At 36.1% G+C, this 11930-nt stretch overlaps 2 protein-coding genes across 3 annotated transcripts; one reads left to right on the forward strand and one right to left on the reverse strand.

Moving 5' to 3' along the window:
• Positions 1-352: 352 nt before the first annotated feature.
• Positions 353-5115, forward strand: LOC114744134 (adenylate kinase 4). Of its 2 annotated transcripts, none has more exons than XM_028932324.1 (7): positions 353-444; positions 535-689; positions 3417-3562; positions 3674-3793; positions 4010-4177; positions 4513-4602; positions 4778-5115. In XM_028932324.1, the coding sequence occupies exons 2-7, from the start codon at positions 584-586 to the stop codon at positions 4877-4879; spliced, it is 732 nt and encodes a 243-aa protein (XP_028788157.1). In that variant the 5' UTR covers positions 353-444; positions 535-583; the 3' UTR covers positions 4880-5115. The 2 variants fall into 2 exon arrangements, with proteins under 2 accessions (XP_028788157.1, XP_028788158.1); XM_028932325.1 differs by having other exon boundaries at positions 416-444; positions 574-689.
• A 248-nt stretch (positions 5116-5363) lies between these two features.
• Positions 5364-10723, reverse strand: LOC114744128 (cyclin-dependent kinase G-2-like). The gene is made up of 8 exons (XM_028932318.1): positions 10717-10723; positions 10207-10302; positions 8362-9796; positions 8124-8259; positions 7942-8030; positions 7630-7741; positions 6583-7538; positions 5364-6477 (listed from the first exon to the last, which is right to left on the reverse strand). Exons 1-7 carry the CDS (start codon positions 10721-10723, stop codon positions 7440-7442), a joined length of 1974 nt encoding a protein of 657 aa, XP_028788151.1. The 3' UTR covers positions 5364-6477; positions 6583-7439.
• Between the last annotated feature and the right edge of the window lie 1207 nt (positions 10724-11930).

Genomic DNA, 11930 nt, shown 5'->3' on the forward strand with positions numbered 1-11930 from the left:
ACGCATTGATTGACAAATGAAGTGCTGATACGGACAATTAAAATTTGAACATTTGAAAAGCTAACATGAATAAATTATCAAATTATAACATTTATAGGTTATGTCGTCTGGCAAAAAAAAAAAAAAAAAGGCCATATCACATCTTTGTTGGAGAATTAAAGAAAACGATGTTGCGATAATTTATTGAATTAAATAGACATTTCCCCCAACCCAAAAGGATCAGCGAAAAATTACCATATGTTAAAACAATTGGTATTCAGGTGAGAAAAATGTATAATTGACAAGACGGGACGTATTTTATTGATTTCTCTCATAAATTAAAGAGAGAATTTAAGTATAAAATGTGTGCAAGGGCACATTTCAAACTGCCATTTTAACCCTCGCCTAACCGCAAGGGTGAAAGAGTCTGTTTGTGTTGCGAATCCGAAGCCCCAAGCCGAGAAGGTAAGAATCTGGAAATCTTCGCTGAAATTGGATCAGAATATATATTTTTGTTCTTTCTCTCTTTCGAAAGTAAGCGAGATTCTGCTGCAGAGCATAAAAAACCGCGAGGCCAAGGAGGATAGCACGCAGAGGAAGCAAAATGGCGAACGCTAACTTGGAAGATGTTCCTTCTGTGGATCTCATGACTGAGCTTCTCCGTCGCATGAAGTGCGCCTCCAAACCCGACAAGCGTCTCATCCTCATTGGTATTTCTTTCTCTTCAGCTTTCTTTGTTTGTCCTCTTTTAGTTGGTAGTCCGACAGATCCGAAACAACCGTTTGAATGTTATAGAGAGTTAGATGTTTCTGTGATGTTGGTGCGGTTACTAGGGTTCAGTCTGGGGATTCCACAAGGATTATCTGTCTTAGGATTATTATAATTAAAAAAAAAAAAATGTTCAGCCTGTTCTGGGTTTAAGGTTCTTTTTTCTGCAGCAACTGCTGCTATCATTATAATAGGGAGGGCACTTAGAAATTTCAAGTATATACCAGTGGCTGATAATAAATCATGGCAGAAACTAGTGACCATTAGGGCTGGAGATACCTGGGTATGGTATTCTTACCTGATATGGACATTAAGAAATTCGAACGTTTTCTTTCGCTGGTTCATGGGTTTTGTTTCTAAGGTGTCTTGAGGATTTTTATTTTCTATCTTCAGTGTTTAAGGATAAGTGAGAGTTTCAAAGTCTTAAGTTCAGGTGTTTGTATGTTTAGGTCTTATTTTTCAAGGTCATTTGCCCAATGTTACGTCTTATCTAGTAGTTTTTCTGTCATTCTTGTCAGTTGCTTGGTAGCTGTCATAACAAATATGCTTCTTCTGTAGAGGTCATTTCTCTGTTGATGGTGAGTACTTGGGGTATGTGCATAGTATGTAGAGATGCCATTGAAGCACGCTTTAAAAAAAATGGGAGCAGTGTCCTTGTTACTTGTATTACATATGGCACAGAACTACATGATACTTCAAATTATTTGTAATCACTTGGTGTCAGACTCTGGTTGTTAGAAATATATATATCTCGAAAGTATGTGATTGTGTAGTTAGATAAAAGTTGCAACAACAACAACAATAAGGCCTTATCCCACTAGATGGGATTGGTCACATGGATCGTACAACATCATTAAACTCTATTTGGAGCCAAATCTTTGGATATATTGTTAATTGAAAGATCTTGTTCAGTGACTTTATTAAATGTTCTCTTTGACCTTTCTCTACTCCTTGTCAGAGGACTTTATACTGTTTGATCAATTCTTCTCACCGGTACATCCAAAGGCCTTCTTTGTACTTGACCAAACCACCTTAAATGATTTTTTACCATTTTCTCATCAATAGCAACCACTTCAACTTTTCTGCGTGAATGATCATTATAAATCTTATATATTCTTGTATGACGTTCTCCTCTTGGCTACCGCCACTTTATGTTCATGTTGTCCTTTTAAAGCCCAATGCTTACTACCATATAACATTGTTGGTCTTAAAGCAGTGTGATAAAACTTTTCTTTGACCTTATTAGGTACTTCTCGATCAAAGATAAGTCCTGTCATTTTTCTTCATTTAAACCACCCAACTTGAATTTTATGACTAATATCACCATCAATTTCACCATCTTTTTGTATAATTAATCCCAAATATCTAAACTTTTTCACTTTTGGAATGACTTGATTCCCAGTCTAACCTCCAAATCTGTTCTAGCTTGTCTCTTGTAAAAAATGCAATGCATATATTCTGTCCTGCTTTTACTCAAACAAAAACCCTTCGATTCCAAGTTAAATAAAAGTTAATAGTTCAAAACTTGTTTCCAATTTTTTATAACAGTTTATTCTATATTCAAAATGCGTCCTGATTTGATGGCTTTCTCCTAGTCGAAAGAGGTGCATAGCATGAGCTATGTTCCTAGAAATACACGATATGTAGTGATTTTGTCGTTTATATTTGGATTAATCAAGTTCTGCTGCCGTTTCCTCTTTCCAACTCTAAAACACTTACAATGAGAATAGCTTGGAATTGAGCTCTAAGTTGAAATTAATGATTTTATTGTTCTGATGCATTTTTACGGTTTCTGCTAAAAAGTTTCATCTCCGTACTGGCCACTTCTTTTAGTTATCAAGTTATTCTTGCCTTTTGATCTGCAAAATATAAATGTTGGGGTGCCTGTTTCTTCAATATAGGCAGTTAAACTGCCGCATGTCCCTAAAGTTAGTATAAGAAGTGTACTACAGTTGTTCCTGTCCTCGAAGGGAAGTTGCTTGAGTTGGAATTTCCCTTTTTATGATGATTCTTTTTCTATTTGCGAAATAGAGACTGTCAAGGATTAAATTACTTTGCTTAATTGAACATGCAGATCACTATATAACATGAGACTTGGTATGCAAGATTTTAGAGTGACTGCTCCCGCATCTAGTGCAGTGTAGTTCTTAAGAAAGTCTTTTCCAAGGTCCTCATACAGTTATACTAATATTTTAATTTGATATTTTAATTTGATATTTGTTGCTTATATTAGATTAATATTATGGTTATTCCTTTAACATGTGATAAAGTTTTATTAACATATGATGAGAGCATTTGGGTTATGGATTTGTTCGTGACCACATGAAGTTACTTCTGTTTCTTTTCTCTTTTTTCTATCATATTTAATACTTGCTTATGATTTTAGTTATGGGTACAATTGAATACCCCCCTGTCAGGGTTTGATCGCATTCAAATAAATAAATACAAGGATGAGGAAACAGGAGTATGAGCTTTTACGATTTTCCATTTGCTGCTTTGAATCAGCTCTGATAAGTTATGACTTTATCGGCATTAAGCGTGTCATAAATTATTAGTTAGATTGGCTGAAAAATTATTCATTATTGGATGTACTTGATCATGGGCACAAATAATAAATAACACTGCTATGCTGCATAGGTAGTGCTGAGCTTGAGAGCATGTTGATGCAGGTCCACCTGGATCGGGAAAAGGCACCCAATCACCAATCATAAAGGATGAGTATTGCCTGTGCCACTTGGCTACTGGTGACATGTTAAGAGCTGCTGTAGCAGCTAAAACACCTCTTGGCATCAAGGCTAAAGAAGCGATGGACAAGGTAAGGTTCACTTTTTGTAATGTGTTCCCTCAGAGTTAACTGTATTATTTCTATGTGCACTTTTAAGTCGGTTATTGATTATTGATATGGTTTTATGTACTTGCTTTTCAGGGAGAACTTGTTTCGGACGACTTGGTTGTTGGAATTATAGATGAGGCAATGAAGAAACCATCATGTCAGAAAGGTTTCATTCTCGATGGTTTCCCTAGAACTGTGGTCCAAGCACAAAAGGTATTACGGTTGATGACATCTTGGCAACTCATTGATATCGAGTGATAGGTTGTTGGTCAAATATTTGTGCTCTGTAGTTGCGTCAGCAATATGATATTCAAACATTCTTTGCTCATATTGCTTGCAGTTTGAAGAGATGCTGCAAAAGAGAAGAATATGTGCATGTTTACTTGCCTCGAGAAATTTGACATTCAAATGTCCTTTGTTTACTTGCAGCTTGATGAGATGCTGGAAAGGAAGGGGGTAAAACTCGACAAGGTACTCAATTTTGCAATTGATGATGCTATCCTTGAAGAAAGGATTACCGGCCGTTGGTTACACCCATCCAGTGGGAGAACCTACCATACAAAATTTGCCCCGCCGAAGGTTCCAGGAGTTGATGATGTAAGTCTAATCTATAGATGTACTCGTATATATTTATGCGTGTATCCATGCATATGATATCCATGAAATTCTAATTTTTTAAAAATATGAAGTTATTAATATGAATTGTTCCCAATATTTTATTATCACCTGAGGTACAATCTTAGCATCTAAGTATGAAAGAAAACTCATGTTTATTTTTAAATTCGTCTAACAAATCAAGGTAGTTTTGCGGCATTTCTTGTTTGAGTTGCAGGCTATATTCATTCCTCTTAATGTGAATTGCTGTTGTCTCAAGGAAGTATTAATGCATTGCATATCACGATACAAATTGTCTAATTTGTTGGTTTGCTTAGGTTACTGGGGAACCCCTGATTCAGCGCAAGGATGACACAGCAGCTGTCTTGAAATCTAGACTGGAAGCATTTCACAGACAAACGGAACCAGTATGATTTTCATCCGTCTTTGCCTAAAGATTTAGTTAAACTATTAGCTTTTAATAGAGATCGTTGTCCATTGACAAGGAATTTGGTAATAAGTGGTAGGAATTGCACATGAGAAATTGCTTGTTCTTGCCGTCAGGGTTGTTATTAACAATTGATTTTGGCATGCGACGTGCAGGTTATTGATTATTATTCAAAGAAAGGTCTTGTTGCTGACCTTCATGCAGAGAAGCCTCCCAAAGAGGTTACAACTGAGGTCGAGAAAGTGCTGTCTTCATAGTGCTTTCTAAATCAGTGCGGAATGCATTTGTTTTTGGCCCATTGAAAACAATCATTGTTGCTAATTTGTAATTTTAATTAAATATGTGAAGACGCGGGTTTCGCCTGACTTTTAACGTTGCTGATTTTTCGCCGAAAACAAAACTTGCATGCGGGCTCATGTCGAAGTATTTGATGAGTTATATCTACGAAATAAGGTGAATTGAAGATGCCAGGGCGAAGTTTTGTTCATCGCAACTCGTATATGATGTCCCCTTTTTGTCATCTTACAAATGCCACAAGAATTGCCATTTTTCGTTGTAAGCAGGAGATTTTGCATGCTCAAAAATTCAAGAACCAGAGATCTAAGATGTCTGTATTAAAGTTTGGAAGTAAAATAACAAAACTTTGAAGCTTCCGTACGCCTTTTAAAAATTTACTTCCGCTTGTTTTGTATTCATATTTTCATGTGCAACAGTTGTTGACGACTAGCGAATATAAATGAATTTTCCAACAATGAACTTAAACTGCGTATTTGATTGTTGTATGATACTTCCAATACATAATTCTAGATTAGAGCCGTACAAAATTTCACTACACTGTCCCACTTAGCCAATTTAAAGCAAACTTAAATGACTAAACAATAAAAATAAACTCTAAGACTACTTAGATCAGATAACTGAATATTAGCCTTATTAACAAGGATCCATGAGGAAACTTTGAAGAAGTGAAATTTTGTGCCCGTCATGAAGGCTGAATGTACCTAATGACAGTCATCACCCCTAGCAACAAGGAGACTGGTAACCATTTGATACAAATCCTGCAGCACCAAAACTTGCTGTTCCGGCATCAAATACAAAAAATTGCCATGCAACTATCGCAGCAGCAACTGTTAACAATGGATCAGCTTGCTTTGAAAACAATCTTGCTACTCGGTCAGATGATTTTCCAAGTAATTTAAATGTGTTTACAAGGGTGAGAGAAGAGCATCAAAACGCCAATTCAGCAAAACCGCCCACAAAGTAACTCTTGCCTGTAACAGGCCAATTATCACCAGAACAGAAATAATTATATGCAACATCGGTGTCTTGGTCATTAAACCAACGCACACCTTTAAGTCAATCTTTTAACATAAACAAACATTAAAAGACAAACATACGACCATGTAAAATACCAATGCGCTATATAACCCTGCGAGCAAACTGCCCCCTTGTCCTCAATGTTCCTCTAAGCAAATATTATGAGAAGGAACGGTAAAATTAAGACAGCCAAAGTCATTTAGTAAATCACTTCTGGTATTTGTGCATGCATAATAATAATACATAGAAATAAGAACATGTAATTTGAGCATGCGAACGGGGGCGTTATTATTTATGATGAGGAAGGCCCAACAGGCGCTTCTCCTCAACAAGATATTACTCCGACACAAATAAATTATCAACGGACCTTCACAACAAAGGATCAAATTAGTTATGCTACTAACTGAGAAGATACTTCGAAGTAACAACCCTGTTGGAGAAGAGACCGCATACCTCAGTAACCAAAAAGTCCGGAAGCACCATCCAGACATTAGTTTACTGACTACAACAGCAGTCAACCATTATACTTGATGTCATTAAGCTGAAATAGATTTTCGAGGGGGGAAAAAAAAGGGATGTGCTTTGTGAACACCGTTGCCTCCGCAGAAGATTACATAAACAGGGTCAGGGAGATGTTGTAATTTACCTCGTGCGCATGAGTTACATAATATTGCTCTGCCCTTTATGACATTACCAATCTTCTCCATCATCATCATTTATGACATTACCAATCTTCTCCATCATCATCATTTATGACATTACCCATCTTCTCCATCATGATACTTCAAAACATAAGCTAAATCCACGATCAACAATGCATAATACAGTTTAAAAAAAGAAAACTACAGAAGTTCACAGTTAACTGAGCCCTGGAGTGTCTTCTATTAGTAACATCGCAAAAAGTAACAACCATTTGTTGTAATTATAATAAAAATGCAAAGGATAAAAAATAATATTACTCTTGATGGGGCAAAATAGTAATAACAAGAACCACTAAATTCTCAGATCATTTACATATCATTGATAGTCAACCGATAAGGAAGGAGGAGGAAAGGGAATATGGACATCACCATTCAAGAATTTCATCATTTGATACAGAAAATCCTGAAATATATGTACATCTTTTAGCAAAGACAATGTATCAGGAGAGAGAACGCAGAGTTTGGATAGAACGTTAAAAAAAAAAAAATAAGAAGTATAATGTCACACCTCAGGAATCTAAACATCGATTCATTGCTTCTAATTACGCCCACCAAAAGTCTAGTAGAAACCATTGCCCTGTGCTTTGCAATCACATTAATCTTTAAACGTGTAGCGATAAAAATTGGTGAGACAAACAATTATGAGAGGAAAAAAATAGCACTGTTCCTCAAGATGCCTCACATCCAGCCAGCAGATGCACCTGTCCTACAATCCTAGCACCGCTGGGAAGGTAATGTGATATTGAAGTCAGATTTTGGAAGAAGGGCTTCGTGGAACCTGTCCTGAAGATGTCCGACAATCCTAGCAATGCTGTGAAGGTAATGTGATATTGAAGTCAGATTTGGGAAGAGGGGCTTCACGGAACCAGTCATGAAGAAGAGCAGCTTCTGCAGATATCCTCTGTAAAAGGACCCCAAAAAATAAAAAAAACGACATTAGCATTAAAGTTCAGTTCGAATAAAAAACCACCACATAACCATCTATCGTTCACCTTTTCAGGGTCATAAGTCAGAAGCTTGCTCAACAAGTCAAATCCCAATTCAGAAAGAACAGGTGACCCAATGAAGGATGCAGCTGGAAACTTCTTCCGCAACAGATTGTGCCTGAAATACTTAAAGGGGTTAGTTTAAAAATACTAAAGAGTAATAACAGGATATTGGGGGAAAAAAACAGAGATGATTCCACCGATCATATTTCACAAAATGAAATAAGGTTAACCTTAGCAAGGTCGACAGAAAGGAAAATAAAGGAGCAGACAGAAGTCCAATTCAAAACTGTTTTGAAAGGGGAAATAAGAACTCACGGCTGCTTCACAAAATTGGGCTTAAATCCAGATAATTTGGATACTCCTGGCCAAATCTTTTCATTAGGTGTGCCCAAGGTTTGGAAAATCTGCAGATGTTGAAAATCAAATATTCATTAGTATATCAGGGTACTCACAAATATAACTGATGAAATACAACAAGAATTGGATTGCTCATTTACGTTATTAAGCTGCTCAATTTCAGATTTTCCCTGGAATAGAGGCGACTTGGCAACTAATTCAGCCATTATGCAACCAATTGACCACATATCAATCGCTGTTGAGTATTCCTTAGCACCTAGCAGAAGCTCAGGAGCCCTGCACAGTCAACCAATACACATCAATGAATAATACATTAACCACTAGTTTATCCATCAATGAACATAAATGAAGACCAAATATTAATACTATGCTGCTCACCTGTACCACAGAGTAACCACAAGAGGAGTATATGGCTTGAGTGGGCTTCCATAATGGCGAGATAAACCAAAGTCACATATTCTTAGCTCACCCTCCTCATTTAACAGAATATTTGATGTCTTCAAGTCTCTGTGAAGAACCCAATTGTCATGGAGATACTTCACACCCTTGAGAAGTTTCATCATCAAGGATTTTACTTCACCTATACTAAATGGTCGCTTCATCTTCTGTATCAGCCCTTTAAGGTCATACTCCATATACTCCATTACCATAAAAACACCATCAAAATCATCCACAACAACTTCTTTAACTTCCACAATAGAAGGATGATTAAAAGATGAGAGAATATTTATTTCCCTCAAAGAGGACAATGGAAAGCCATCTCTATCCATATTCATCTTCACCTTCTTTAATGCTACAATTTCCCCGGTTTTCTTATCCTTAGCTTTGTAGACAATACCATAAGTTCCTTCGTTTATTTTCTTGATCATTTCAAATTCTAAAACACTTCTGCAGCTCTGGATGCTGTTTATGTTTCTCGGCACCACTATTAAACTGCCCCCGTCTTCAGGATCTGATGAAGGGTGAGTAACATTAGAAGTTTCACTATCTTCCTCATCATCATCCATAGTATCCACAAGTAATTCCTTTTCGGAACTATTAACTTCTTTATTACTTGATGTGCAGCAACAATCAACTCCTGCACTATTTCTTGATGATATGGATTTTTTGCCTTCAGAACTTTCACATATGAACTCACCACTTTCTGGGCTTGACGTCTCTTTTCCATCCATGTAATCATCATCAGATGCATTCGGTGGGGAATAATCATCCGACAACCATCTTGACATTGTGATATTCCAACCTTGCACGTGTTTCTTATCAGACTGATCAACATATTCACCCTCATTGTCTGAACGTCCTTGAGGTAATGCACTAGAGGAATCAGCAGGAGATTCGGAATTAACAGCTCCGCCATAAAATAGACCAGTGATCCCATGAGAGCTTTGTCGGGATGGACAAAAGGGAGACAAAGCAGTCGCTTGTGCTGTCCTGTTATCAGATATTTTTACCTCCTTTTCTGCTAAGTTCCAGACAATTGGAGATATTTTTCTTCTCTTCCCCGGTGGTGCATGAGTTTCAGCGTCCACAACTTCACCACAATCTTCCTGAAACACAGATGCAGGTGCATATTTCCCATTATCTCCATGCAACTTACCCTGCTCGCTCTGTTCTTTTTTACCATAAGACTCAGTTCGTCCAGGACCTGAATCATCACGATCGGAAGATCTTCGACCGTTCTTATGTGTGACGTGGTGGCGGCTACTAGATCGATGCACTGCCGCGCCAGAAGAACCGTTAATATAATTATCAAATTCCTTAATGGAACTATATTTGTAAGACTCTCTTTTCCTCAGAACATTGTCCCGCCTTGCTGCCATGTGATTGACAAATACAAGTCCCCTTAATCAGTAACCAGTTTTTAAGGAAAAGATCTATTCGAGCCCCAAGCCCAAATCCCAAATATTCAACCCTAGAGCCCCAAAAAGAATTATCTTTTGTTGTTTCAATTAATACAAACCCTAACAAACACCAGAAGACTCAAAAACTGAGATTCAAAAAATAGCCTCGGAAACTGAATTGCTAGCAAAAAGCCGTAACGCTTTCTACGAATCAGCAGAATACACACACAATTGAGGCAGGCTCGTAGCAGTTTTGAGAAATGATCAAAGTATCAAAAAAGAAAACAAAGAAAAACGGAGAACAGCAATCAATCAGGTCACGAGCAAAACCCTAGACGGCCGCTGCACCTCGATAATTTTCACAGGTATCGAGTAGCCTTACCGGCGGCACAGAAATCGAAGAAGAACGAAAGGACGAAGCACAGCAGCGTCAAGAATCTCAAGATGAACGCGATCGAGAAAATTCGGAGTCCGCCGCCTCACAGCTCCCTTCTTTCTTTGCTAACGCGTTAAGGGAACTTTTCAATTTCAATTTAAATAGCATCGTGTTGTGATGCCCTATTTTATCCCCACCGAAATCGCCCTGAGAAAGTAAAATATCGTGTTTTTTTTTTGGTGACAAAAATATCGTGTTTTTATTTATTAGATATTCCATGGATAAAACCTTTGAATATAAATTATTCGTAGGCCAAAAATCCTATGAATATTGTAATTATATGGATGCTTAAATCTCTAATAAATTTCACGTTTCACGTTATTAAGGTATACATGTGAATTTGAGTGTACAGACTAACAATTTTTTAACATTGATATAAACTATTAAAAACAGAAACATAAACTAATGAATCGTCGGCATAAAAGTAATTAACACGTGTCCTATATAATGATATACTCGTCATTATTTAGGATATAATTTAATGGTTATCCTTTCAAATTTGCTAGGATGAAGCAGATTATTGATCCTCTTTCCTTTTTTTTTTTGGGGGTTATGTTAATGGCCCTCATTTTAAGTCTAAAGACCCGTTTGGAACAACTTATAAATAGCTTTTTAATAATAATTTACAGAATACAAAGCAAGTATATAAGAGGAGTTTTGTCTCGGTTTTTATGAAACGTGTTTATAGGAGATTTTTTAAGCCTTTCCAAATGAGTCGGGGTATTTCCCACAAAAAATAATAACAATGATAAGAAGTCAGGGTTTTGTTGCTTCATCATATTACCCCTGGTCCTAATTATAAGAGCCAGTTGACTAATTTGAGGAGATTAAAAAAATAAGTTGAGTTAGTTATTTGTTCTAAATAGATATTATTTTTTCTAAAATATCCTTGCTAATCAAGTGTATTGACTAGAACTTTTATTATTAGAAGGACTACTTTGGAAAAAAATGTATAAATATGATAGACAAAATGGATTGGGGTCTTATATTTAGGACCAAAATAAAAATCAAGCAAGGTTTTATATTAAGGACCAGAGGTAGTATTAAGCTTTTTCTTAAGTCCTTATTAAACATGAGATTATGAGAACATAATTAACACATTCTCAATGAAATTAATAGATATCTTTCAATAAATCATAATCTCTCATATATTATTCATCTAACTTATTAGTCTCATTCGACTTTTATTTAAATCTTTTTGAAATTTCTGTTAACACAATTTTTATAACTTTGATAAATCTGATTTCATATGGGTTAGAAAAATAATTTTAATAATTAAATTAAATATCGTTTTTACATTTTATAAACATCAATTTTACCCAACCCTTTGCAGATTTCAAGAATTCACAAATGCTTTCAACTATGCCCCATGTCCATGACCTACCATGAGAATACAGGTTTTTTTATATAATAAATCGTTGGATATTCCATAGTTAATCAAACAGATGGTGTATTCATTTATTTATTTATTTTAATAACTTTTGTTGCAAGCATTTCTCTTTGCAGGCATAAAAGATAGCCTTTTTTTTTGGCCAAAAAAAAAAGCTACTCTAAACCATACAAAATTCATAAAAATCAGATAAAGGTTGAAAGAGGCTGATACGTTAGGTTAATAATATATGAGAGATTAGGATTTATTAAAAGATAAGTACATTTATTAATTTCATTGA

The sequence above is a fragment of the Neltuma alba genome, unplaced genomic scaffold, assembly GCF_004799145.2.
Source record: "Neltuma alba isolate B1F8T4 unplaced genomic scaffold, ASM479914v2 tig00004271_pilon, whole genome shotgun sequence".
Classification (NCBI taxonomy): Eukaryota; Viridiplantae; Streptophyta; class Magnoliopsida; order Fabales; family Fabaceae; genus Neltuma; species Neltuma alba.